This window comes from Cydia strobilella, chromosome 3, assembly GCF_947568885.1.
Source record: "Cydia strobilella chromosome 3, ilCydStro3.1, whole genome shotgun sequence".
Taxonomy (NCBI): Eukaryota; Metazoa; Arthropoda; class Insecta; order Lepidoptera; family Tortricidae; genus Cydia; species Cydia strobilella.
This window is the reverse complement of record NC_086043.1, coordinates 285,350-309,019: the sequence shown is the minus strand read 5'-3', so window position 1 is coordinate 309,019 and position 23,670 is coordinate 285,350. Positions and strand designations below refer to the sequence as shown.

The 23,670-nt window shown below is 38.0% G+C and overlaps 2 protein-coding genes across 3 annotated transcripts; both read right to left on the bottom strand.

Moving 5' to 3' along the window:
• Positions 1 to 154: 154 nt before the first annotated feature.
• LOC134755597 (ornithine aminotransferase, mitochondrial) lies at positions 155 to 8,580 on the bottom strand. Its single transcript, XM_063692078.1, has 9 exons — positions 8,443 to 8,580; positions 5,482 to 5,620; positions 4,731 to 4,899; positions 3,435 to 3,575; positions 2,681 to 2,840; positions 1,810 to 1,937; positions 984 to 1,061; positions 729 to 867; positions 155 to 337 (listed from the first exon to the last, which is right to left on the bottom strand). The coding sequence occupies exons 1-9, from the start codon at positions 8,537 to 8,539 to the stop codon at positions 171 to 173; spliced, it is 1,218 nt and encodes a 405-aa protein (XP_063548148.1). The 5' UTR covers positions 8,540 to 8,580; the 3' UTR covers positions 155 to 170.
• An 11,316-nt stretch (positions 8,581 to 19,896) lies between these two features.
• Positions 19,897 to 23,408, bottom strand: LOC134756249 (uncharacterized). 2 transcript variants are annotated; one of them, XM_063693077.1, is made up of 4 exons: positions 23,334 to 23,408; positions 23,066 to 23,159; positions 22,198 to 22,348; positions 19,897 to 21,118 (listed from the first exon to the last, which is right to left on the bottom strand). In XM_063693077.1, the coding sequence occupies exons 2-4, from the start codon at positions 23,157 to 23,159 to the stop codon at positions 20,911 to 20,913; spliced, it is 453 nt and encodes a 150-aa protein (XP_063549147.1). In that variant the 5' UTR covers positions 23,334 to 23,408; the 3' UTR covers positions 19,897 to 20,910. The 2 variants fall into 2 exon arrangements, with proteins under 2 accessions (XP_063549147.1, XP_063549146.1); XM_063693076.1 differs by having other exon boundaries at positions 23,374 to 23,408.
• Positions 23,409 to 23,670: the final 262 nt, after the last annotated feature.

The following is a 23,670-nucleotide window of genomic DNA, read 5'->3' as shown; positions in this document are numbered from 1 at the left end:
GTGAGCTGCCGACGTAAAGCCCGCTCCAGACTACGCGGCGCGAAGCCGCGAGCGCGAGCGTGGAGTCGATTTCGCTGATTAGCGAACTAGACTCCACACTCGCGTTCGCGGCTACGCGCACGAGTGTGGAGGGCCCTTTAAATAAATTTCAACATGGTGTATAATAAACTTTAATTGCTAAATGAAAGGAAAACATCGCGCATGATCTTGCAAGCATCGCGCAGCTGCTGCTCCGTGATCGTCAGCGGCGGCGCCAGGCGGATTACTTGTCCGTGAGTGGTTTTGGTCAGCAAACCGGCATCGCGCAATCGTAGAACGACGTCGTACGCGGGAATATCTGAAAATAAATAACGCACTAAGATTTAACTGAACTGAAATTGTGAAATGCCGCCTTTTTACGCCTGACGGAACCATAGACAATGATCAGGGGGTAGTCATTTAATTAAATATTTAAATACCCTATCCACATGGCACAATTGTACACAATCTGATTAAATTGTCAATCTAGTAACATGTGTGCGGACGCAAAAAATTAAATCGAGGACATGGGCTCACCGATCGCGCTTGATCTGATTTAATGGGCAATTTGATTGTCCCGTGTGGGTGCAGATCCGGGTATGACATCTCGCAGATGTATTTTTCTATCAAATATTGACAAAGAAAAACTTAAAAAAAGCCTAATCGGCTGTGGATGGACGTATTTTTGGCAAGAAATTAGAACAAGTTACTGTCGTTAACGACGAGCGCGAACATGAGCCCGCGGCCGCGCACGGCGGTGACGGCGCTCGCGGGGATCCTCTCCAGCTCCGCGCGCAGCACGCTCTCCAGCCGCGCCGCGTTAGAGCACAGCTTCTCTTCCAGCAGCACCTGAAACACGTTCTTATTAGAGTCAGGTAACGCTAATGTGATTCCCACTGACCGGCTGCAGGTTTCTTTTCTGTTAACATAACATTATAAAAGGTGGCCGGTACCTATGTGCATACCTTGATAGCTTCCGTAGCCACAGCGCACGCCAGTGGGTTTCCTCCGTATGTGGAACCGTGTGTACCAGGAGTAATTACCTGAAATCGATACAATAAAATCAATGAGTTATTCTAATATCAGAGATCAATAAGCAAATGCTTCAAGGTGGGTCGTATAGTCATAGCATCAAAAGTAGCCGATCAAACTACGCGTCAAAGTATCGAAAATGTCACTCCTGAACTGAACCCAAAGTTTAGGACACTGGAGCCCAATTGTTGGTTTTTGGTTTTACATCAACAATACTTATATCGGAGTATTTAACCTTTACGTTCTATTTTCACACTCGTCTGCGTCTACATCGCCACCACCGCGTACCGTCCCACCTCGCGTCTTGTTACTTAGACTCTTTGGTGATGATCCATCGGTCAAGTCAAGGATACAGAGCCTTGAGCATCGCCGTCGAGTCGCTTGCCTATCGGTGTTCTATCGGATACATTTCGGGGAGTGCGCACAGGAACTGCACGACCTGATCCCACCTTCCCCTTTCCATCATCGGACATCCAGGCGCGGGGAGCGTATGCACCCGTTCGTGGTCCACATTCCATTCGTTCGGACGAAACGTTTTGCCTCCTCCTTTTTGGTACGGACGGCTAAGGAATGGAATGCGCTCCCGCCATCTGTATTCCCTGATCAATATGACCTCGGTCTCTTTAAAACAAGAGTGAATAGGCTGTTACTGAACCGGTGAGCTCCATCTTAGGCCCTGTCTTCACTTTCCATCAGGTGTGACTAGGGCCAATCGCCGATCAGTTTATAATAAAAAAAAAAAAAAAAAAAAAAACTTACGTCCATGACTCGACTGTCCGTGAGCACCGCGGACACGGGCAGCACGCCGCCGCTCAGCGCCTTGCCGAGGATCACGATGTCCGGCCTCACGTTCTCGTGGTGCACCGCCAGAAGCTTGCCTGTGCGTCCTGCAACGTATTAACTTATCAATATGTGACTTACTTACTTCGCTGGCTCAGCGACCCGAAGTGGATCTTGGCCTCCGATACTAATAGGTTTCGCCATTCGTTCCTATCCTGTGCGATCCGACGCCATTCAGCCGCCTGACATCCAGGGACCCTTCTGGACCTCATCGATCCACCGGCATCAATATGGCACACAAAACATTAATTATTTATAGGTACATATCGAGATCATCGCATTTAAACTATGGTGAGGCATATTTCAAAATAATTATCAGTACGGTTTTTACTCACTATTATTTTTAGTCGCCAAAGAATCCGAAACATGTCGCCAAAAGCGACTAAAACCGTACTGATAAATATTATGTTGAAATCACTTCGGTAAGTTGCTAAGACACCAAGATCCAGTGCTTTCGGAAGTAGGGAGTTAGGCTAGTAAGATCATAAGGTGTGATATTCGGGCCCGATATTCACGGAATAGGTGCGAAAACCAAACGTTGTGGGTTGGATGAATGGAATGGGAATATAGGGGAGCTCAGGGTGTAACTCGTTCTAAATTTTACACGCTTTAAGGAGAAAAAAGCGTGATGCCCGCTTATTTTATCAAGGATTTAATTAGGAACTGAAGATAAGCTTAGTTTCCATGCCAAATGCAACGTTAAGTACGGCGATCATATGGGATATGTACCTACGCCCTAGCTGCCACTGTCGGTGTGTTTACAAGTTGTCGTTTATGACTTTAAACTCACCTAATCCTGTTTGGACCTCATCAGAAATCCACAGTACGTTGTACTTGGTGCAGAGCTCGCGCACCTTCCTGAGGTATCCGTCGTCCGGGATGACTACACCCGCTTCTCCTTGGATTGGTTCTACCATGAACGCGGCCACGTTCGGGTCCTGTAGCGCTTTCTGAAAAGGTAGAGTTAGCAGGATTTAGAAAGATTACTTTAAAAAATCATATTAATTGGTATCAAAACCACTCGAACCTAAATAAGGCAACTAAGCAGCAGCCAATATTTCTTCTAGCAACTATTTCGCAAGAAAGTTATTTAGAAGTTATAATGTAGGTAAATTGTACTTAATTCTTTTTATTATTCAGAAACAAACAGTCATACATAGTTTATATACTTATTTTAAAGACAAGAAGATCAGACCTATAGTTTCATAACAAAATAACATATAAATAGGTCCGTGGCTATTAACTACATAAGAGAAAGAAAAAGAAAGACTTTCTACTAATCAAAGACTAATCCATAATGGTTCATATTTTACGCCTGCACCGTTGGTGGCTATATTGCCTTAATAACATATATATGATATGAGTGAATGTAACATGTTATTTAAGACAGAATAAACCTATTCTTCCGACAATAATGGCACCATGCCCAAAATCACATGGCGACCCTGGTAGTATCTAACTACTACCAAATTCTAAGTTGTGGTAAGCTACAATTTAACTTTTCTTCGTCCCAGATTACGCTTTTTTTTCTTCTTACTTATTACCTCAAGAGCTGGGATGTCGTTGTAGGGGATAAGCTCGAAGCCAGGCATGTAGGGTCCGAAACCCGTGTAGCAGTCGGGGTCTGAAGATGCCGAGCAAGCCGACATTGTGCGACCCCAGAAGTTGCCCTCTGCGAAAATTATCTGGAAAAGAAAGTTTTTTAGAGTACGTCGATATAATTGCTTAACAGCCATTTAAATTTCAGATTCATGTTTTTTATTACGGAGTAAATAAATAGCCTGATGTCTCATACAAATATGTCCGATGTCTTTGTATTAACTGTTAATTCTGTAACGACATAAACGGAATCGCAATGGAAGTATTTAGGTCGGGGCTCGCGGACCAGAACAACAAGTTTGAAGGGTAAAGGTGGTAAAGGGTGCCGGCCGGAAGCTCGAAATGTCAAGCTTTCTATGCTAATAGCTTTGTGTGGCTGTCGCCATTTTATCCGCAATGTAAGCCGCAACCTTTTCAAAATTACTTTATTAAATGCCACGCAAACGTAATTATTTATTATGACTTAAACAACATACCTACTTTGCGATATTTACAAGTTAACGTGCTTCCCTTTTTTGCATGCAAATCGCAGCATTTGAGTTATATAAATATAGGTAATTTAGCATTCAGTAATAATACCTACTACTGAATATCTGGGGAACTAACACAAGAGACAAATAGGAGCCTGCTTGAGTCCGATTATGTATATGCCTCTCCAAATGCCGGCAGTAATCACATACGATTTGCAATACATTGTGGCATTCGATCGATTGATTGAAATCGTTGCTCCTACTTAGCTGGCAATTATCTAAAATCATATGCCATTTGTTGCAACTTTTGTAGAAGCGTTATTTTTAGGTTATAGTTCTTAAACTGACGATAGCTATGGTAGCAGTGGCGTAACTAGGGGGGGGGGCAGAGGGGGCAAGTGCCCTGGGCGCCATCCAAAGGGGGCGCCAAAATGGGCAAAAGGCAGCAGCGGGGAAATTTTTGACAGTCGTCAGGGGCCGCAAATTTGGTGACTGCCCCGGGCGCCATATCCTCTAGCTACGCCCCTGTATGGTAGTCTCATATTTTCTATTAACTTACATTGTGTGTGTTGGAGGAGGAGGAAACAACCAAATATATTCTACTTGAGTAGAGTAGCATGAGTAGTAGATACTTTAGCCTGTTTAAGCGGGATCTATAACACAATACCCACGTCGTAGTGACATCATGAATTTCTCGTATTCACCCAGCTTTTCTGAGTCACTTGGAAATGTTGTACAAAAGTCAGGGAGAGCTAAAATGAGAGTAGTTACCTTAGCCTGCTTAGGCGGGATCTTCTTAACATCATATCCCCACTTGCGAGCGATCTTGCAGGCGCTCTCGCCGCCTTCGACGCCGGTGTTCATGGGCAGCAGTCGGTCGTAACCCAGCAAACCAGTCATGAACTTCTCATATTCTCCTAGCTTGTCGGAGTAGAATGCTCTGGAAAATATTACAAAAATATATATATACGATGATCAATCCAAGGGAAAGGCCAAGAAAAAGTTATATGAGCCAAGTAAATGCTACAGGGGCCGTGTCGTACCAGGATACTAAAGGGCTGGCTTCGGATCGACCAAGGTGGAGACAACTTCATCACGCTGCACCGACAAGAGCCCACAGCTCTTAAATTGAATGATGATGATCAATCCAAATGGGTCAGTAGGGAGAAGTCAGAAACTATGAGAGATAGCGATATCTGTTCTTAGGAACCATGGCTTCGATTTTAGATTTAATCATAATGGTATTCAATTTTTTTTTAATCTTTCATACCAGGATCAATTATACAAACAAATACTACACGCGATTACGAAGAATATTGACCAGGTTGGATTCCCGGTTATGTGAGAGTTTAAAAAAAGTTTGAATGTCATTGTTATTAAATCTAAATCGACGCCATGGTTCCTAAGAACAGATTTCGCTATCTCTCATAGTTTCTGACTTGTCCACTGACCCATTTGGATTTTTTGCACCTTTTTGTCTAACAAGAGTTTTGTCTAACCTAGCCAAGGCCTAAGTTCGTACCTGGAGACCAGTGTAAGTTGGCTGGCCTGCTTCTGGAGGGCGTTGATGATACGAGGGTGGCAGTGTCCTTGGTTCACTGCCGAGTACGCGCTCAAGAAGTCATAGTACTTCTTGCCTTCCACGTCCCACACGAATACACCTGAAAGACAGAATAATTGTTTGGAACTAATTCGTTAGCAGAATTGCTTTATACAAAATTGTTGGAAGTTGTTAAAAGTAAATAAATTTACCTTATTTACCACCTAACTTTATCCGGCTCGAAGGACCAGCCCTGGTGTTATGTAATAATTTATTACATATTATTTATTGCTAATAAATAAGTGTAATCAAAGTTATATTTAAGGACAATTTAACTCCGCAAGATGGCACACGTATCAAGCAGGACATTATAAAATACATTTTAGAATTTTAAAGAAATAGTTTTATGACGACAGAATAATGAACCTAAACGTACTGATTAAACACTTGAATATCTGACATTTCTGATTTCTTGACCGCTGTTTTGAAATATTCTAAGTTAAATGATTATGTTCGGAATTCACTTGCCCAAAACACACATCGAATCAACGTAGGCTAAAACCTATGGGACGCTGCAAATTATGTGGCCAAATGATACCTATCGCTTGTTCCATTTAATGAATTTCACGCTATTAGGCGTAGAAGAATAGCGTCTGCTGAAGCGCGTGCGCGGCAGTAGCAACGGCCTCCTTAGGACTTTGTCTGAACGCCTAGATTGCCGCCTCACAAAATACTGGGTAAGTGGTGATAGGCAGGGCTAAATAACCCATCTTGTCTCGTGTTCCTAAACTCCCTGCTCCCAGTCATTAGTGTTTAATAGTTTTAAATTGTGTGTTTATACGAGCCCCGATGCATATGTATTCGTCTAGTCAGCCCATTTTTTGAGGTTCTCGCGTTTGTACAAAAACAACGTTTAATTTTAAAAAATCACTAACATTTAATGCTAATGTAGTTTAATTTTATATGGTAAAATTCTCCAATAACTAAAACTAAAAGAAAAAAAAATACGATTCTTTATTTTTTATTTGACGGCTAGGAATATAACAGATGTGAAAAGGGCTATTACTAGGGAAAGCAACACGGCTCCATGCATGCAGCACTGCAGTGCTAGAGGAGAGGACAATATGATTTGGAGAACGTTTTTGAAAAGTACATTTTTTTAACAATAAGTCTCATGCAATTTTATTATACGATCAAAATAAACTAGATTAAACATTACTATTACGGTTCCCATTACTGGGTCATTTTATCTTCATGTGTAAACTTTATTAGAATAAACAAAATTGTTGTGTGGAACTAGACGAACTAATTTGCATCGGGGCTAGTATAAGTACTAATATAGTGTGTAAGTTTGTTTTAGTGTAGTTACTAACAACAATATGGTTCTCCTGGTCTGAATTAAACGAATTTTATTTTTATTTTAACACATAACAGTGTCTTCACACACACGACACACTGCCAATGCCTATGTGTGTTTTTGGCATATAGGCTCCGACCACACTAACTTTGCACACGACTGGGACTTTGACTTTAGACTGCTCCACTTGATGGTAACAATCTAACAACGCAATCCCATAGGAACGCCATAAATAAGTACTTAACGTAACACTTGGCATGACAACTTAACGTGATCGGACTCTATTTACCTAATTACATATCAGAGATCATAAAAACCACGAAAGATTAGGTCACGAGTACATATAATATAAGTAATCCCAGGTTTAGCTAGCAAGCAAATGCAGTTAAATATTGTAATTACTTTAATCTTGATTCTGTCAATAGAGTTATTAAACTATAAAAACTTGAGATAGGGGAATCAGCGTTTAATACTTGAGAGATTAGCTACACGCGAGAGATGTCTGTTCAAATAATGCAGAGATTGTGGCAAGTAACAAATAGGTACCTGTAGGCACCAGAGTTCAGAGCACAAAAAATTATGTTATAGTGTCCGACCGAAACATGATTTTTATGCCGAAACCGCCTGAAACAGAAACTTCGGCCGGAGTCCGACACTCGCAAATACAGTTTCTGAGCGGCCAAAAGATTAGGCAGTTTTTTGGCTGAAATCGAACCTTGAATGAATGAATGAATGAACGTTTATTTTTGTTTCAGGTGTTTTGTTTTTGTGCTTCGGCCGAAATATGATTTTTATTCCGAAACCGTAACCAAAAGTACAGAAACCGAACCTAGCTATAGAAAGTTCAACAGCCAAAATCTCTTTAAATCTTTCTCAATTTCTCAATTAAATCTCATTCATTATGTATTTAATAGACTGATAGGTAATTATATTGTTCAGAATGGAAATTTTACCTAGCAAAATATGGCTAAGGACTGAAAATTCTCTGCAACTGAACAATTGTGTCATTTGTGTAGGTAGTTTTTTTTTTTTTATCTGGTTTTTATTACTGAGCGAAAAACGGCAATCTTCACGTTTCCTTCAGACTACCTTTATAAATTAGCATAACAATAACAATCGCGAGCAATCTACAGTAAAAATGCGTGTACACCCGCGGGCCACGGCGCATTCGCTAAATCTTGAGCATGGTTTATCTGAATGGTTTTTAGGTCTCCGTACCGTACCTAAAGGGTAAAAACTGGACCCTACAGTTGAAATTTTCACAGATAATGTATTTCTGTGGCCGCTATAACAACAAATACTAAAAACAGAATAAAATAAATATTTAAGGGAGCTCCCATACAACAAACGTGATTTTTTTGCCGTTTTTATATTAGATAATGGTCCGGAACCCTTCGTGCGCGAGTTCGACTTGGCCGGTTTTTAACCGACTTCAAGATTTCAAAAGGAGGAGGTTCTCAATTCTTTTGTTTTTTTTTTTTAATTTAAACCTAGACGCACCTGTACACAAGATGGGAGAATTGAGAGATATTGTCAAAAGGTTTTTTTTCTGTATAAAAAGTTTATGGTGGATATCGTGCCCTTACCTTCACCACGGGTGAGTGCCACCGGCACGGGGGCATAGTTCCGGCAGCCATACTTGTCCTCCAGCGCGAAGATCTCTTTCGAAGATAGCTTGGCCATGATGATCTGCTAAAGAAATATAGATCAGGCCAGCTTTCACAAGTAGAACTATTTGTAAAAATTATGATAAATAAATTGTCTACGTTTTAGGGTCTTATCTTTACACGGATTAATTTAAATTTGTCTCAGGTTGTTTAGGATCAAGACCTTTTTGTCACCTTTTTATTTAACCTAAGTATCGAATCTCGAACCTTCAGAATTAAATAAAATGGTGTACAACAAAATTTAAAATTGGTTAGTATTTTAATACAAAACTTATCAGACTCAGACATTAACAAGGATCAGTCTTGGGAATGGTTCTAGGTAAAGTTAGAGTTAGACCAAGATAAGTCTGCAACGATTTTGATAGCACACGTAGTGCAAGTGTTATAAGTCATAATTTCACAGAAATTTAAAATAACACGTGCGTGTGCTATCAAAATAGTTGCAGAGTTATCGTGGTCTAACTCTAATGACCTGTTTTAATATATTTATATAATATTACAAGCTGCCAAGACAAAGTCTCAAAGCCTACTGAGCTAACACGTCGTTGACACTGATTATTATAGCAAAACTGATATGCGGTCAGACAGACTGATCAACACACGCTATTAATAGCCGTTTTATTTAAGAAACATAAACACAAGACGATAACCGCTATTCAATGTATCTGGAAGTAACCAGCTGTGGTACTGCGTTTACTGGATTTTATCACTCCTTATCAAATGTTGAATGACTTACCTACCTTCGTCAATAGGATCGAATGTTTTTGCGTTGTCCCGGCTTTTAGCCACTACTCGATAAAGGTTGGAGTCTGGTTTATGGAACTAGCTTGCTAAGCCTTGGTGAAAATACAGTTTTCCCTAGCTAAAATAAGTTTTCGCAGTGATTTAGTGAAAACTAGTACTGACCAAACGTTGCACTCCAGGCGCCTCCAGGGACCATTTTGCAGGCACGTCTATTGACTTAATAATAAATAATTATATATATATATATTTTTTAAATAGCCTACTTTAGTGTCCCACTGCTGGGCAAAGGCCTCCCCTCGTTTCCTCCACTCGACCCTGTCGTTTGTAGTGTCCCGCCAATCCGGATTATATATTAAAATGTTTAATTTTGCCCATTCAGAATTATACTACACGATAGCAAATTTACTGAGCATTTAAGTAAATATTACCTACAAATTGACCCCCATTATACCTAAGATATTTTGGTGGTCGAACCGGGTTTAACACTATACTTTTCAATCTTTTCGACTGAGGAAATACACATGAAATAAATGAATGATGTGAACCTATACCTAAGTATCTTAAACGTCTATAGGTACCTACGTCTTTATTGTAAGGATCTTTTACCTAACAATTCAAACAAATCTATTTTGACTTGAATTTAAAATTAAAAGTGTGAAAGTCCCTAGGGTGGGAAAAGCGTTTTTCAACCCGGTTATCTCTACCTACGAAAACTGAACTTTCGAACAGAAGAAATGAAAAAGAGTTTTGAATGATTCACGGTTAGTTTCACTAGACTTGTATTGACCGGGATATAGACCGTGATTACCTTTTGTATTATTTGTGAGCTCCCGATATTTCGACGGGTCACCCGTGAACATGATGCATGTAACTGCGTCGAAATATCGGGAGCTCACAAATAATACAAAAGGTAATCACGGTCTATATCCCGGTCAATATAAGCATAGAGTAACTTATACTAGAGCGGTACTGTCATAGAAAATTTTGTAACCCCAGTAAATTCACTGCCATCTGTCGACACACTTTAAAACTAAAAATGAAGCTTTATAAAATACGATAGAATGTATTTAAATATAGATAAATGATTTTTTTTATTTGCATTAATTATTTTTATGATTTTGACCCATGTTCTTTCACTGATATGCGTTAAAATTGTTAAATAACAGACGAAACCATCAACGCCATCTATACGACTGTAGGCCAAAACTAGTAGCGCCCTCTGAACGAGAATCAAATTTACTTGATTTTCGAGGCACGTTTTTTCCTTAGACTGTTTGCATCTATTACGGAGTTATATCTATCTTTGATATAAGTCTAGAGATATGAAAAAGTTTTTTTTTAATAAATAAAAAATGTTATAAATAAGTAAGGTAGGTATATTACTTACAAGAGAGGATGTGCCCGAGTACCGGTAGGTACGTGAAAATGAAGAATGTTTGCACACGCGTGTCTTTTATAGTCGCAAACGCAATCCTTACAGATTATAATAATGAAGTAAGTAAGTAAGAATTTAATGAAGTAGGCAAACATTCAATTAAGAGCCAACAGGAGCCGAGACCAAACTCAATTTTGAGATTTGAAAGAGAATATCGTCGTCGCGCTGACGGGGGCGGTACCGCGTACCGAGGGACTATCCCAGTGTGTGTGGTGCACGCACACCGACGCGCACGTTATTTGCGCTCCTCGCCGGCCTCACGCCGCTCGCGTTTTTAGTAACTAAATTCAATATCCTTCTACAACCTGCAATCTAATTAACATTTCGAGTTACAGAATAGTAAAAAAACATAACATAACATGGACATACAAGAAAACATTGTTGTATAAAAACATACAAGATAACGGCTGTTAAATTAATCCAATTAAATATTTTTAAATATGATAAACAAAAATATTAAATTATAGTCGTGAGTATTTTAAAAGTAAAACTCCCTTATACCTTGATTTTAAACAAAGTATTTTACTTATAACTTACTTGGTTCGTATGAATTAGTGACATACCTAATTAAAAAAGAAAGCTTTAACTCCCGCGGGAACAATATAGGCCTTTTCCCTTCAGTACACCTGCATGAAATAAGATCTTTTCGAGCAAGCGTCTTGAAAAACAAATTTGCCGCTCTCCGGCTCAGTTGAATAGAAAAAAAGAAAGCCTCAGGTTAGATAAAATTATCATAATAAAGAAACATGTGACATGTGATATTTCTTACTGTGATGTAATTATACAGTTTTATTGATGGTCCGTTTTTTTATTTATGTGTCAGATTTTGATAAAAATAGGTATAAATTGAAGAGCTCCTAATTCTGATCGGAATAAATATGAAACCCAATAAATAAATAAATAATAATAATTATTAAATCAATATTATAGGACATTCTTACACAGATTGACTAAGTCCCAAGGTAAGCCCAAGGAGGCTTGTGTTATGGGTACTCAGACAACGATATACATAATATATAAATACTTAAATACAAATAGAAAACACCCATGACTCAGGAACAAATATCTGTGCTCATCATATCATATCATCGAACCCAGGACCATCGGCTTCACAGGCAGGGTCACTACCTCCTAGGCCAGACGACCGGTCGTCGCCCAATATTTTGGGACAATAGTCTAGTCTACAAAAGGTTCAAGGTGGTGAAAAAAATAGTGTAAGCTGTTCGCATAAAAAAACCGCAAATCGATGTACAGGTTAGCCGTTTGGTACACGTATATACTAGTCAAAACAAAAATTTTGACCCGCAGTTCCTAAAAAAAATTCCCTTAGGAGGGGAGTGCTGAAACCTTTTTTTGTATAAAAAAAAACTTTTTTTTTAAACCTATCGTATACTTCTCATCTATCATACGAAAGGGCTTTTTGAAGCGATTCTGAAAATATACCACATCATTGCATTTTAGCCATTTTTAGGGTTCCGTAGCCAAATGGCAAAAAACGGAACCCTTATGGATTCGTCATGTCTGTCTGTCTGTCGTCCGTCCGTATGTCACAGCCACTTCTTTCCGAAACTATAAGAACTGTTGAAACTTGGTAAGTAGATGTATTCTGTGAACCGCATTAAGATTTTCACTCAAAAATAGGAAAAAAAAATTTTAGGGGTTCCCCATACTTAGAACTGAAACCCAAAATTTTTTTTTTTTCATCAAACCCATACGTGTGTGGTATCTATGGATAGGTCTTCAAAAATGATATTGAGGTTTCTCATATATTTTTTTTCTAAACTGAATAGTTTGCGCGAGACCGAGAGACACTTCCAAAGTGGTAAAATGTGTAACCCCCCTCTAACTTCTAAAATTTAAGAGAATGATAAAACTGAAAAAATATATGATGTACATTACCTTGCCAACTTTGACCGAGAACTGGTTTGAACGAGATCTAGTTAGTAGTTTTTTTTTTAATACGTTATAAATCGTAAACCGCAATTTACCTTTCACTCACGTTTCACATAAAAATACATTGTTTAAATTGTGTAATGTACGGAACCCTCGGCGCCCGATTCCGATTCGCACTTGGCCGGTTTTTGCTTAAATTGAAAGAAAAAGAATTTTCAAAACATACCAAGTTTGGGCTCCTCCAGATACGATATGGCTGATTTTTTTGTACAAATGATACGTGATATCCTCATATGTAACCCCAAAAAAGCAATAAAAAATGTATTTAGTTTTTTTTTTTTTTTTAATACAAAGTGACACAGTTCTACTTAACCCTTTAACTTGACCCCAAACTTGGTGTGTTTTGAAAATTCTATTTGTTTTAATTTACAAAAAAATGGCTAAAATGTAATGATGTGGTATAATTTTAGAATCGCCTCAAAAAGCCCTTTCGTATGATACCACACACGATAGGTTTTTAGAAAAAAAATGTTTTTTTTTTTTCATACAAAAAAAATGTTTCAGCATACCCCTCCTAAGGGATTTTTTTTAGAAACTGCGGGTCAAAAATTTTGTTTTGACCTCTTAGTAATACGTATGATACCTCATTGGATTCAGAATGATGTCTAGAAAAATGTATTCGAAGCGTTTATTCCCACATAAAAAAAGTTCAAAGCTATTAACAAAAAACGGCCAAGTGCGAGTCGGTTCCGTACCATTACGCAAAAAACGGCAAAAAATCCCGTTTGTTGTTTGGGAGCCCCACTTAAAAAAATATTTTATTCTGTTTTTAGTATTTGTTGTTATAGCGGCAACAGAAATACATCATCCGTAAATATTGCAACTTTTTAGCTATCACGGTTCAAGAGATACAGCCTGGTGACAGACGGACAGGCAGATTGACAGACAGACAGACAGATATTATTTTAAAGGTATTAAATATTCTTTTAAAAATTAGGAAATAATATGGTGTATTTAAAACATATCATGGAATATACTACGGTTATAAATTGATATTATGTAAAGTAATTTTTTCAACAAGTTAGGCAATTATTAAGTAACCACATTTTTTTCGAACTTTCGTCTTTGTTGTAAATTTAAAAAAAAAGAAAATAATTGGCGTAAAAAGTATTTCGCCTCGTGGAGCCCCTTTCATGAGATCACGTCACAAAAGTTTTAATAAAATTAATACTTTGTTTAAAATAAATTTTTGAATAATAGCGAAAATTGTAAAATATAAAGCAATATAATAATACGTACTTAGAACTGATACTTTTCTAAATAAAGAATGAATAAACTAAATTGTGTAATTAATTTTTAGTGCAAATCACCACAATTTGCTTCTAAAGAGCAAATCTGTGACCAAAAATTATATATAGTTTTAATTTTTCGTTCGTATATTCAGATTTGTGTATGAAAATGTGAAACTATTATTTCTAAAATAAATTATTCGTCCCTAATTTACACAAAATTTATACCAAATTTGATCTCATATCAAGAGATAGGTAGAAATAGAGGCAAACTGGACCGCAGAAGCCGACTTTTCCCCTCCCTTTTTGGGGGGTAGCCAGGACTTAATCTCGTGGCTAGTGCGTCAGCTCAGCTTTGTATGAACCAAGGAATAATAAATAGTGTTAAACGATATCCCCTGAGGCCAAAGTGCATACTCACTTTACTTACTTCGCCTACTAAGAGGCAAATCGCGACTTTGTTATGGTTTATCGATAACTTATCACATCACTAGATTATCGACTTTCAATGTCGACTATTGCCCATCACTTTTCTGTCCGTGTACGTATTTAGAAACTTGACCCCGCCCCTAAAATTAGTGCGATAAGGACAACTGCAGCTTAGGCGAAAAATCCTGCGTAAAAATCTCAAAAATCGAGGTTTCGTACTCGACTGTTTCCTCCTCCAAAACTTAAGCAATCGTAACCAAATTTGGAAATCTAAATGATTATGAAATTGTCTGTGTCGGACTGTTTTGATTTTTTGGCTAATTGATACCAGTTTCGAATACCACGCCTCTCATTGCGGCATAGTCAGTGAGGCCATTTTTGGCCATGTTTGAAGGGCTCTAGCGCCTTAAAAAACAAAAATATCAAAAAAAGCAAAACACACCGACACAGATATTGACAATATTAATCTGTGTTGAAAAAATCATTCCTCTAGCTTCAAAAACCAGGGAGGAAACAGTCGAGTACGTTTGTATGGAGAAATGACCACTCCTGTTGGCTCTTAAACGAGACAAACAGTGGCATTGAACTAATAATCAAGTTATTGATACAGGACGTAACTATTATTTATTCTGTGACAGGACATAAATAATTCCATTGACGGCGCCGCGGCGATACCTTCCATTAGTTAGGAAAATTACTAATAGTTAGCTACTTATTCTTTATTAAGTATTTAGTATGACCTTAGTCCTCGACTCCCTCGTATTAGAAAAACCGATACTTATGTATGGAGTTGTATGGACGCTCCCATGCTGCTACCTACTTACCTACCCTACGTAATACAAGATATATTCCTTATCCGACCAGCCGAAATGTATCAGCCGCTACAATAATTCGCCACGGAAGTTGCGAAAGAAAAAAAAAAGTTCCCAAAATTGAACCACGAGCGTAGCGAGGGTTACAAAAATGGAATCATTGGAATGGAATCATCAATGGAACATTTTACACCACAACAACGCGAGGAAAATATTAACTGTAAAACATTAATAAAAACCGGCCAAGTGCGAGACGGTCTCGCGCACCGAGGGTTCCGTACTTTTTAGTATTTGTTGTTATAGCGGCAACAGAAATACATCATCTGTGAAAATTTCAACTGTCTAGCTATCACGGTTCATGAGATATAGTCTGGTGACAGACAGACAGACGGACGGACAGACGGACAGCGAAGTCTTAGTGATAGGGTCCCGTTTTTACCCTTTGGGTACGGAACCCTAAAAATCAAATCCAAATGTTTGGCCCGAGCATTGGAGAGATATCTTGTTCATACCCAAAACAAGATACTTTTCACTAAAACTAGATGGGACTAGCATGTCGCTAATATGTAGCAGAAATAAGGTCGCGGACAGAACAGAGCCACAGAATAACTATTACAGAGCCCTGAGGAACGCCGGCATTAATAATCCATCAGACAATGGGGTTGGCAACTGTCAAAGATTTGCAGAGATGGCGCCATCATAGCTTGCCGCCTTTTCTATGAGATTTGGCTTAAAGGGCTGGCATACAGAACATTAAAAAAAACAAAAATTTGACACAATTCTAGGGATTGACAGGGCAAGCTATGCTGGCGCCATCTGCTAATTATTTCGACCGACCAACCCCATTGCAGAAATTAATACAGTATTAGCATACAGTTCAGATCTAGACTATTAACTCTAAACATGTGTGCACAGAAGGATAAGAAGATTTAATTACAATTTATTGCTAGGGAGGTGGGATGTCATTTCTACACAAGACTATGGACAAAAAAAGTAAAATAAACAGTAGCAAGATTTAGTTTACAGAGTTGCGTGCGTGAATTAAACTACCTAAGTCTACAACTAAAACTAAATTATACTAAATATTTTTAGTATAATTTAGTTTTAGTATTATCGGCGTCAATGATAATGTTTACACTTTTGCAACTTACTCCTTTGCAATAGAGCTAAAAATGTAAACATATATCTGACTACGACTATCGCCTAAGGTTAACGTAACACACGTCACACATAGCACAAAATAATTACAACTAATATTATTATTACTAAAGTAAGATGATGAAATTATGAATGAAAACAAGATAATAATATATTTGTTATTCCAGAATATGATTGTCTATCTGTCTACCTACTTCAGTACTTATAGGCTTATAAATGGAAATAATTCTGACCTTGTCTGTTATCGGTTCAAAGTCAGATTCGCAGGAGAGCGGCAAGATGTGTGGTCTGGTCCAAATTTAGCTGTGAACTGAGGCAATTGACGACATGGTGTCTCTGTAGGCCAAAGTCGTTGGAAAAATACGCAATTAAAGTGTCCCGATAACTAAATCTATGTTATTACGTCATACATCACGATCTGCGAGCACGGTACAGATGAAACAAAATAATATTACACAATAAGTACCTACCTACATTATTATAGCTAACTATAGCTTTTGCCCGCGACGTCTGCGTGGAATAATGATGATTGATAAAAGGGGTCCCTTTGTTTGACATAATTATTGAGTCATAATGTTATGATTGTCATTTTATCATTAGTCATAATTCTGAAACCGTTAACTTTTCAGGATTTTCCTTAGGTTATCCTAGAGATAGGTTAGATTTGTTTTATGGCAATCCTGAAAAGTTACGCGTTTCTGAGAAAAAACAAATTATGACTAACGAAAATGTGGACAAACAATACATTATGACTTAAAACTGTATACGAAACAATAGACCCTTGATAAAAACTACTCTACCTATGTCCTTTCCCGGGCCTCAAACTACTTATCCTCGTTTAGCACTGCACCATACCAAATTTCGTCTGAATCGGTTTAGGGATTTAAACGTCAAGAGGTAACAGACAGTCAGGCCGTTACTTTCGCATTTATAACATTGGTAGCGAGGCCGTCTTAAACTATGCTGGGGCCCTTGGGCACAAAAGAATTTGAGGCCCTTCTGGAAAGTAAAGAAAGCGAATTAAACTAACATTTTTCTACTATTATCTTCTATTTACATACATACATATAATCACGCCTATTTCCCGGAGGGGTAGGCAGAGACCACGGATTTCCACTTGCTACGATCCTGACATACCTCTTTCGCTTCCTTCACTTTCATAACATTCCTCATACATGCTCGCCGGTTTAAGGTGCTCTTGACCTGGCCTTTCTTCAGGATTTCCCTGATCTGATCAGAGAAACTCCGCCGCCCCTCTGCCCCTTCCAACTCCCGTTTCTACCTCTCCCTTATACACCCTCTTTGTTAGACTTCTTTCACTCATTCTTTCCACGTCTCCTAACCATCTCAACATACCTGTCTCACAACATACTATCTTCCTATTTATTATGGGTAATCAAATACCTACACTGTTACTGTCTGTCTTTCAGGCCCCCCTGAGGATGGAGGCCCTGGGCACGGGCCCCGTGTGCCCTTATGGTAAAGATGTTGTTGAATTTTGGTAGTGATTAGACATAGACATTCAATCAATCAATCAATCAATCAATTATTTATTGCAAGAACATAGTATTACATAAGTAGATAAACATTTAAAAGAAGCGTGTCTTATGTTCTACCAAACAGAAGGCATGCAATATTTACAATATTTATTTACAAGTTCAATTAGAGACTAACAATGTATACACTACCACCAAAATATCACAGAAAATTAAATGTCAACATATTACACAATAAATAAATTTCATAGTCAAAACATGGTCAAAACTGTATCTAACATTTTTATAGTATTAAATCAGAGTAACTTATGTCAGAAATTAAAGTTAGTTGGAATCTTAGCAACTAGATATTAGGGTTATTTGCTAAATAGTCCTTTACTGAGTAAAAGCATCTGTCTAGTAGCCATTCCGTAAGTGTTTTCTTGAAGCGATGTGTAGGACATTCCAGGATACATTTAGGCAGCTGGTTATAAATTTGGATAGCCATACAGAACGAGTTGTTTTTGTGAAACCTGACTCTAGATCTTGGCAAGAATAATTTGTCTTTATTTCTAGTGAATCTTGGATAGAAGGTACTCTGTTTTTCAAAAAATTCAGGGTGTTCTCTTACAAACATGTTCATTTGTTTAATGTACAAGCATGGAAGTGGCAAAACTTTTATTTTGGTTTGGTAGATCATCATCATCACTGTTTTATCCGATAATTTTTGGCATATTTGGCATAACGTTTGGCACGGTAGGCAATATTAAGGAAGCTTACAGTAAGAAGTTGGAATAAATAAAACTATTACAATAGGGAACTTATATTTTATAGAGTACTGTCCGCGCGCCAATTACGTGCATTCGGAGGTCGAGGAAGTGGGGGGTCGTGCACCGCGCCCGTAGTGTACAAAAAGACACCACTGTCATGACGCCCAACATTCCTAACATTCCTCAGCCGTGCACGGAATTCGCGCGCGGACAGCAACTTAATTAGAGTTCCAAATTCAAAAACAGACCTGTTTCTGGGTATCAGGGAGCTAAGGCCGAAATCAAACCAGCATCTTTTGCATTCGCGGTTGGCGCCATAAGGCTCATAAGAGGGCCTATCTCTTTAACTCTCTCTCTCTCTCTTTGCGTAATAATTGTGACAGAGACAGTTGCTCGAAATTTACGAACTTCGATTTTCGCGGTTATAGCCCAGACTTTTATCTATTATCTCAGTTGTTTTATAATGAATTTACGTGGCTCCGTTATCGCTACTTTATATATAAATAAAGTCAATGCGTGATAAACGAAACTTACGAAGGTCAAGGAGATATTGCTATGCAGTAGTGCGAAATTGCAACGCTGGGTTCCTCTTATACATAAGTGAGACATGTATAGTTGGTCAAACCAAATTGGCAGTAAATGCGGTATTTCCGGACCGATATGACCTTCAAACCTTCAAGAAAAGAGCGTATTCCCATCTTAAAGGCCGGCAACGCACTTACAACCCCTCTGGTGTTGCGGGTGTCCATGGGCGGCGGTAATCGCTTTCCATCAGGTGATCCGTCTGCTCGTTTGCCTCCTATTTCATAAAAAAAAAAAAAAAAAAATAAGAACCAAAAAATCTAATATACTCATCCTTTTCTTTTGGGTGCTAGTACTAGTGTAAGACAAAGATAGTATGAGTCTCTCTGTCAATGTTTGAAATGAGACAGTCCTTTGACACACTATAGATTAAAATAGACCAGTGGTTGCTAACCTTTTTAATTTGTGAAGCCCCCTCCCAGTGGCGTAACCAGGGGGGGGGGGGCAGAGGGGGCAAATGCCCCGGGCGCCATCCAAGGGGGGGCGCCAAAATGGGCAAAAGGCAGCAGCGGGGAAACTTTTGTCAGTCGTCAGGGGGCGCAAATTTAGTGACTGCCCCGGGCGCCATATTCTCTAGCTACGCCCCTGCCCCCTCCACACTCGTGCGCGAATCTTGGCGCGCTTTATACGCAAGTAAATACTAGAGTCACAAAAACCTAGTCGCTACCATACATATGAAGTTGCGCTTTACAAAGCAAATAGAAATGAAAACCCTGGCGGCGCCATCTATCGTCAACAAAGTAAAATAAGGATAGGAACTAAGGACTAGCCAGCAACACAACGACGTTTAAAATAAATAATTTATTAACACATAATTTCTTTCTATCTTCTATTTACACTACAACATGAAGCTATTAACTTTACACATACAGGCTACTGCATAATATTAACTAAACGGGCGTGGTATTCAAAATGATCTATAGACACTCTTAATACTGCCGCTGACTGTAAGTACAGTCAGCATTAATTACGTCACATGAATTTCTAGGTTTTTTTACCCTTTCCCCTCCTTGTCACACTTGGTCACATTTGGCAAATGGAACCATGAAAATAAAATGAACTTTATTTCATTTTAAATAAAGTACAATATTTATACTATAACAAACTTTATTTCTTTTTTTTTTATAAAGTAGAATATTTACACTATAACGCGATAATCTCATAAAATACAAGCCCGAATTTACTTCTATTACATTCTGGATACCAATTGGTATTATTTCATGTATCAGCTAAATTACAATAAATACTCTAAACCTGTGAACTTACATCCACAGAGTGTAATATCTACAACAATATCTAATACAGGATGCCTTCTAAAACCCAATTGAGAGTCTCAATAATCTATAATAATAATCTATATAAGGGACCTGTTACCACACTAAGCAAAACAACCAGGTAAAGGCTTTAAGTTATGTTAATTAATTGTATAAACTCAAACTAAACTAAACTCATTCGAGTCTGGGTTACCTACGAGACAGGCTAAGCCTAGTGTAGGAACCAGAGTAACCTGACTGTATTTTTCTATACCAGGTACATTTTGTCAACTGTGTTTAATTTAAGTTAATCTTAACAACCCTGAATATATTTTTGTGTACCTACAATAAAAAAAAAATTTTTTTTTTTTTTTTTGAAGTATTCGTGAGTGCCCACAGCGCCAAGAATACTTACAAGTGTCACACACTGTAAAAGTAACCTTCACACTTTCCATTAAGGTTTATATTGGCTCACATGCGTCAATGATCTTGGCGTGTGAATGACGATTTTGTAATGACGTACGGCGTTCAAACTTTAAGTTCAGTTTTAATGATTCCTCCGGTCAGGATGGTCGTCCGGATGTCCTGTATGGAACTCGGCGTACTTGGGATAGGTCTCCGCGCCTCGCGCCGGCATGGTGGGCAGCGAGCCGCCCTCGGCGAGGCGACGCGCTTCGATTATGGCCGCGTTCTCTTGTTTCAGCTTGGCCACAGCTAGGTTATTGGCTATCTCTTCTTCCGTTGGTGCTTCTACTCTGTAAGTTACAATAACATTCTAATTAGTGTTATTCTAATTGAGCGAGCGAGCTGGAAATTCAAGTGAAGCACCTTCCTTTCAACTTGGGGAAAAAAATGCTTTTGTTTGTGTGACTGTTCTCCTCTATGAATTGCGTTACAATTGCAATCCCAAATTGATGATTAGGTGTTAGGTGTATGGTTTTTTTGTCAATTTTTTTTTCGAATGATGAAGGTATGAGGAGCCAGAGGGTTCATGAAATCCCACAAAGCCACTGTGTTTGTCTTAAGGCACCCCGTTTTTTTTTTTTTTTTTTTTATTGAGAAACAAACAGTCTTAAAGTAAACATAAGCAACTTAGCTAATAGCTACAAATTGATTTTTTATAGACCTATAGTTTCCTAATTCACATATCGAGGTACAATTAAAAAGTAATGATAAATAGTGCAAACTTGTAGTACCTAGTAGTTGTACATAATCAAAACAATACTATACCAACTAATACAATAGCATATAAATGTATAAACAAGAGAAAAGACTTATACTTACACTTTTCACTTACTTAGACTTAAATTACTAAGATTACAAGTACTTACTATCGGGTTGCTTGCAACATTTCACCCTTATTTTAATAAAGAATATACAGTTCTTTTAAACAAGCCTAATGAACTGCTAAACAAATCTGCGTCCATACACTTTTCATTGTACTGCCTACACGCGCGCCCAATATACGAATGCCGTGCGTGTTTTGTTCTGCTGTTAGGAATGCTAAATAATGCCTTACTGCGACAACTACGTTCATTCCTACGGGGGACACGAAAGCAATTTTTATGTATGATAAACAATCTTACAATGTAAAAGATTTCCTTTCTCAAGATATACAGCCAGATTTGTAGTAGTTTTTAGTTTTAAGATTTTTGCATGCTAGTACAACCTGTATAGTACAAATAGCAGAATAAGCAACCAATTGTCACTTACCACCTAAGACACTATTGTACCTACTTATTCTTTGCAAATAAATACTTACTTACTTACTCTAACTCGTAAATATTTTACTGGCACTTGTTTTAGAGGTTTAAACCATAAGCAATGGTTATACCTCCTCATCCTAAGCCAAGCCTCCCACTCTGCAGGGATGGGGTCACGGAAGTCCAGTCCTTTGGGTGGATCGTACCAGCGGGTAGCCTTCCGCTTGCCCAGGCTGGGATCTGCCGGTATCTCGAAGTAACTGTTGCCTTTGTAGTCCTTCCCTGGAATATCAACAAAACATGTTATATCAGTAAACTTATATTTATAGCAAAAAATTTACATACATCATAGTTATTATAGTAGTACTAACACAATGGGATCACTGTTATCTTGAAAATAAATAAAAATTTAAATTGAAATAGCCATTGCATATTTGTATTAAACCTGTGAGGTGGTGGCGGTGATAAAATGCATTTTATATATGAGAAATTAATATGAAGTTGCATATGTATCGGAAAACTGAAAAGCGTACACATCTTCATACTAACGAGCGATATATAAAATGCGTGATTCCACCATGATTTCACAAACTTCATAATTTCAAAAATTCCCAATTTTGGACTATTCTTGTATTTTTCACGTAATTGCGTAGCAGTTTTTCTGTATTGCAACAATGGAAGGAGAGGGGCTTATAAAATAACATTTTATTCCTTATACTTTGGTGTGTACTTTGTTTAGTTATTTATTCATGAAAAATAGTAAATAAAAAACTTAAGATTAAATCAATATAATAATAAAAAAATGTTATTTAGCTAATTTATACTTTATCTTATAAGAATTGTTTATAATAAACTTTCAGACCTAAGTCAACTGCCCTCTGGCTTGGATATTGATAAAAGTGCAGAAAAGAAAGTTAAAAACTTGGAAGTAATCTTATGTATAGTAAATATTCCATTTCACACTGCAGTCCTAGGCCTACAGTTAATACAGTGGCTTACCTATTACGTTTCCTCTTATTTGGCGCGGTCTAAATGACTTAAGAAAATTAGTAAAGGCTATACGCCACACATGGCGGTACTCCCCGCCAGACATCTGAAATTAGAATATAAATATTAATTATTTATTATATAATTCACATAAATATTACGAAATTTGTGTATTGCGTGTATTTTTTGAAAATGTCTAATTATTCAGTAGCCCAAAACGAAAACTAGGAAACTGATACTATTGTTTTAAAGTATGTTTTGTGTTGAGTGGATTACGTACTATAAACTCACTATTTAATTAAAAATTTATTTTACTAAACCTTTAAAGCAAAATATTTTGAGAATCGTAAATAGATCTGTCAAAGTGACATTGACAGTCCTAATTGTGACATGTAAACATACATAGTAGGATCCTATAGAAGTGGCCTACCCCGTGCGCCCTAGAGGGACAGAAGTACAGCACATACGCGATGCGACAATATGATTGGTCGAGTAGATCTGTGAGATAAACCATACAAATTTACGGTGGGGAATAAAAAAAAAAGTGAGACTGTAACAAAGACAAGCAATAATAACGCTTTCTCTGCTACTCCTACTGAAAGTTCTGACAGTTCCCC

Bases quoted from the DNA above. Each gene is read 5' to 3' on its own strand.
- LOC134755597 (XM_063692078.1), bottom strand. From the start codon at position 8,539: ATGGCCAAGCTATCTTCGAAAGAGATCTTCGCGCTGGAGGACAAGTAT. The intron at 4,900-5,481 runs GTACGAACTTAG...AATATTTTCCAG, and splicing joins CAACTTACACTGGTCTCCAG to AGCATTCTACTCCGACAAGC. The intron at 1,062-1,809 runs GTAAGTTTTTTT...TATCGATTTCAG, and splicing joins CGGACAGTCGAGTCATGGAC to GTAATTACTCCTGGTACACA.
- LOC134756249 (XM_063693077.1), bottom strand. From the start codon at position 23,159: ATGTCTGGCGGGGAGTACCGCCATGTGTGGCGTATAGCCTTTACTAAT. The intron at 22,349-23,065 runs GTAAGCCACTGT...TTGATATTCCAG, and splicing joins AATAAGAGGAAACGTAATAG to GGAAGGACTACAAAGGCAAC. The intron at 21,119-22,197 runs GTATAACCATTG...TGTAACTTACAG, and splicing joins GCTTGGCTTAGGATGAGGAG to AGTAGAAGCACCAACGGAAG.